Source organism: Lactuca serriola, chromosome 3 (genome assembly GCF_051521515.1).
Source record: "Lactuca serriola cultivar US96UC23 chromosome 3, Lser_US96UC23_V15, whole genome shotgun sequence".
Classification (NCBI taxonomy): Eukaryota; Viridiplantae; Streptophyta; class Magnoliopsida; order Asterales; family Asteraceae; genus Lactuca; species Lactuca serriola.
In genome coordinates, this window is record NC_136410.1 from 114,078,393 (window position 1) to 114,083,608 (window position 5,216).

Genomic DNA, 5,216 nt, shown 5'->3' on the forward strand with positions numbered 1-5,216 from the left:
AATAAGTTGACCATTGTATATCTCTTATAAATGATCCCATTGTCATATTCATAGTCGTTTTCACTAGTTTTGTGTTATTCTCAACTTAAGAGACATGTGAGAAAGTGTCTTTAGATATATTAAATTTTGTCTCTTCCATTAAGAAACTAAGGGACACTTGTTTAGTTGATTGAAATACCTCTTAAATATGGACCGGAAGAAAATGGCATACGATAACTCTAAACTCTAAAGACATATTTTTCTTTTAATACGAGTATCTCATTATTATAACTTTTTGACATCTATGAAATATAACAAAAAAAACAAAGAGGAGAAAATTATGCAATTGATGTTGATACTTGCATGCAAAATTTCATGTAAATATTAAATGTTAAAACTACACTTAATATAATATATGAGCAAAATACCTATTTAATTTGTACTATACTTTTTTAAAATATTATAACTTAATTTAAAATCCTCTAAATTCAAGCATTGAGAACTGGCCCCTTCGAAAGCTCCAAGCAACTTTCACCTTCAAGATCAACATGGACATTTTTGAGCCATTCATTTCTTGATTCTCTCCCACCAAACATAAGATTTGACGAAGTCTTTCCTTATCCATCATTGATGATTATGGATCTTGTCGACGTTGCTCTATTTTGTTTTCAATAGTACTATTTCAAACAATGAATTCTTATTGGTAAACCCTTTGGAAAATCAAGATAGGGATAAGCAAAAGCTTGATCTATATCCGTCAATTCCCATTGATATCTTAGTACCAAATGATGGATAAATATCGCCATCTCTAATTTAGCTAACTCTGATCCTGTGCATAACCGAGGTCCTCCCCCAAATGGCATGAAGTTATTGGACGATATCAATGTTGCACCCTAGAAAAATAAGAGAAAAAAACAATATATCTTATTAAACTACACTTAACAAACATAATCAATACATAAAATTGATAAAATTGACCATTTGTTTGTCTAATTTGTCTCTTTAACAACTACCAACCGGTTGAATCAATCAATCATTTAGGGTGTTTGATTAATATAATCTATTATCATGAGTTTGAAGTATTGTCACTTGTATAGTCAATGTTAGAGTTTTCGACTTTTTCTTCTTGTATATTCAAACTTATATATTAATGTTTGAATTATTATTATTATTATTATTATTAGAGTAAATTACACGAATAGTCCTTATGGTTTAGGGTAATTTACACATTTGGTCCCTAACTTAATTTTTTTACTTGGAAGCTTCCTACTGTTTGTTTTTGTTACGTGCTTGGTCCATGTCTTACCTAAAATGACTATTTTGCCTTTGATTTTCTAACTTATTTAATTAAACACACCCCCAACCCTACCCCTTCATCTTACCTTACCTATCTCACCATTTTTCCTTATTTAAATAATAGTCTTTTGGGTAAGATAGGGACCAAACGCATAACAAAAGCAAACCGTAGGGACCAAACGTGTAACAAAAAGAAACAGTATGAACCTTCCAAGTTAAAAAAATAAGTTAGTTACCAAAATTACAAATTATACCAAACCATTGGGACCATTCTAGTAATTTACTACTCTTATTATTATTATTATTATTATTATATTGATAAGAATGAGAGGATATTGAGTATGGTGATTGGAGGAGAATGAGTGCACGTGCAACCACACACATCCCAATGGAAGAAAAGAGTAAAAGACCCCCTTTTTTTAATAATCATAACTATTCACTCCTCCACCCCCACACGCACGGGGTGGCGTGGACCCATCATCATCAACATTCCTTAATGGGCCCCATTAGCCGTACACGTGCGACCAATACTAGGCCTGCTTATTTTGGGCCCCCATTCATTATACGTCCATACCTTGACTTTTCTTGGGCCCACGGCAGTTTCCTTTCGGCTCCTTTCTTCAAGTGCTCTTTTCTTTCCTTATACTCTCACATATTATATAATTTATATATTATGGTAATAATAATTTATAAAATAAAAAACAAATTTAAAATATACTTGGGTTATTGCAAAACTATTTCCTTGGAGAATATTATGACGGATGCTTACTTGTTTGTCATATAGTAAGGTTGATATGCATCTTTCATATGGTAGACTATAATATATAATTTTTTAAAAAAATATTTGTCAAAAGAATGAGAACAAATATGTTTTCCAATTAATATTAAGTAGGAAAAAAATTGTGTATAATTATGCTATTTTTTTTAATGAATAAAGAGAGAATAAGTGGAGTAATTAATGAATATTATTTTAAAATATATACTAAAAAATATTAAAATACAATGATTTCATGTTTATATTTGTCAAAGACAAAGATTGTCTTACGTGTCTAATTGCCAAAATTATGAATACGACGCCAATTTTTCTTTTTTGTTTTCAAGTTATGCCGACAAATAAAATTTAATATATCATTTTAGAATTTTAAGAAAATCTTGATCATTTAAATAATTATAACAATATTTGTGAATATAATATTATTAACAAAAATTTTAGTACGAACCTGCCATCGCCATGGATCAAAAAGGTGAGGTTGGTCAAAATTTGTAGGATCCAAATGCACGGCTGCGATCACTGGAAGCACTTTCCACCCACATGGAATGTCATAACCTTTTGGAAAAGTCAAAATTAAAAACTAAATTACTAAAGTTAAGGGGTTCTATTGTCATTAGACATAAGAATAGGGGGTTAAAAGAAAATAAATAAACAATTTTTTTTCGTATATTTACCTTTATACCGCACATCTTTAATAGCCTTTCTATGAAGGAATCTCACCACATTCCCGAATCTTAGCGTCTCATTAATCACCTTCATTCACACATTTTTTATCATAATTTAGTTCCACATTAATATATTATTTGATTTAATTTGATCATATGTATATAAAGAAAAAAAGAAAAAGCTTACACATTGCGTAAACTCCATCTTTTTGTAGTCTTCCCAAGTCAAATCCTTCTCACCCGATTGCTTCTTCATCTTGGCGATTTCTTCATGTTCTTCCTAAAGTTTATAGACAATATGAATTTCTCTGTTTCTTTATACATTTTTTTGACATTTAATATATGTATCTCATGCATTTAATGTGCAAAATGTGCATATAATATTTTGGAAAAGAATGAATGTGACATGATTTGATTGACATAGGGTTCTTACTCTAAGTTGATGAACGGCTTTTGGACAAGTTTCCAAGAAGTAAATGGCTAACGCTATTGAAACCGACGACGTTTCATGCCCAGCAAAGAGTAAACTCAATACCAAATCAAGTATTTGCTCTTTTGAAAGGTTTGAATTCTTCAATACCCATCCAAGTAAATCATCTTCTAATCCCTCTAAGTCATTTCCTTCGTGTAGCTTCTTAATCCTCTCCTCCATTCTCATTTCAATGAATTTAAGAATCGTTGCTCTTGACTATCGATATCAAGTATCAAAAGACAAAAACCAAATCACGATCATTAACCTTATTGATATATCAAAACGTGTATGAAACTAGAAAAAGAAAATAGGGTTATACTTATATATTAGTTTGTTGATATATATATTACCTTTAAAGCTTTTCTATATGCAGTTCCAGGGAAGTTTATAGGAGCTGACACCACACCTTTCATGAAAGTTACATACTCTTTCTTGAGTTGTTCAGTTTCTGGTTTTCCGGGTTCTAAACTCATGATATGTTTCGCCATTAAATTGAATGTAAACTGCATGAAAACAAAGGAGAATTTGATATGATCATATGTGTATATATATATGTATAGTTTTGGGAATTAAAAAGTAAGTTAAATTAATTACCTTCTTGGCTTCATCTTGGGCACAAAAGGATGTATTTTCTTGCCAAGAATCTAACACCCACAAAGTGTTCTTTTCGACTTCTTTCACGAGTTGAGTTTTGAGCCTTGCATTGGTCAAGAAGTTAAGTGAGATAAGCCTCATGTCTCGATGCATGTCACCAACCAAAACCAACATCGACCATTTTCCAAGAATTCCACCTATGCTTCTTGGATAACTACATTCGAATAATCTCCCTTCGTTTTGTAATATGTACCTATTTAAACCTGGATCCACTGAAACTATCGTTGGCTCTCCAAACAAGTTTGATTTGTATATCTTTCCAAACCTAAAAATTAACATATATGGTTTGATCATTGCGCAAATTCTTTAAGATGGAGAAGTGAGAAATGGATGAGATATGTAAATTAAGATTCTTCTTGAAACTTATAGTAGTATAGATATAGATATATATATGTACCTTGATATGTGTTGTTCCATGAATGCTCCGATGGTGGTGGCGGAGTAGGGTTTGAGGTAACCGATGGTTTCTCCGATGAACGGCCAACCCATGTTTCCTGGTGGAAGGTTGATGAGAGGAGAAGAAGTGGTGTGTTTTCTCTTTTTGGCAAGATTCAAGATGAGAAATAGAGTTGAAATTAGAAGAGATACATAGAGGAAGAACTCAAAGTCGGACATTTTTTGTATTTCGGTTTGGGTTCTTCAAGATCTTGGAAGTTGGAACACACAGTGAGTGTGTTTTGAGTGTGTGATCGATAGTGGATGGCAAGGGAAATAAATGACTTGAGAGTCCACCTTTATACAAGTACATGATGCTGGCAATGTTCCATCTGATGGAAAAGGAAATTTCAACTTTTTCCGAAGATTTTTTATGAGGAAAATTTCGACTTTTACTTTTTGGAGGGGTTGTGTTGTGTTGGAACAAAAAACAAAACTTAATGTTGGTTTTCTCAAACCAATTAGCATTTTTTTTTCTTGTCTTTTTTTTTTCCTCACTTTAATCATTTAATACCACCTATTACTTAGAAAGTAAAATATATTCTTTATTTCTTAAATCCTATTGAAATGGCAATATTTTATTTGACAGATATTAATGGGCATATTAGCATATATGCTATGAGTGAGTAACATATATACTATGTGTTATACATTTACCATTTATGGATAAATATAAATGTTAAGAATATAAATGGGCATATTTTCATATATGCTATGTTTTATACATTTACCATTTTCAGATTTATTCAAATTGGAAGATTATAATAGGCATATATGCTATGAGTTATACATTTAGCATCTATAGATTGATTCAAAAGGTAAGATTATAAATGGGCAGAGTAACATATATACTACTAGTCGTGAGACTCATGTATTACATAGGTTAATTTAAAAAAAAAAGTTAAATATAAAAGTCGAAATATTTGATAACTTTGAATTTATA

The 5,216-nt window shown here is 31.0% G+C and overlaps 1 protein-coding gene across 1 annotated transcript; it reads right to left on the reverse strand.

Moving 5' to 3' along the window:
* Positions 1-335: 335 nt before the first annotated feature.
* DWF4 (Cytochrome P450 superfamily protein) lies at positions 336-4,556 on the reverse strand. Its single transcript, XM_079031113.1, has 8 exons — positions 4,236-4,556; positions 3,779-4,103; positions 3,535-3,687; positions 3,146-3,400; positions 2,900-2,992; positions 2,722-2,800; positions 2,496-2,602; positions 336-872 (listed from the first exon to the last, which is right to left on the reverse strand). The coding sequence occupies exons 1-8, from the start codon at positions 4,451-4,453 to the stop codon at positions 657-659; spliced, it is 1,446 nt and encodes a 481-aa protein (XP_078887239.1). The 5' UTR covers positions 4,454-4,556; the 3' UTR covers positions 336-656.
* Between the last annotated feature and the right edge of the window lie 660 nt (positions 4,557-5,216).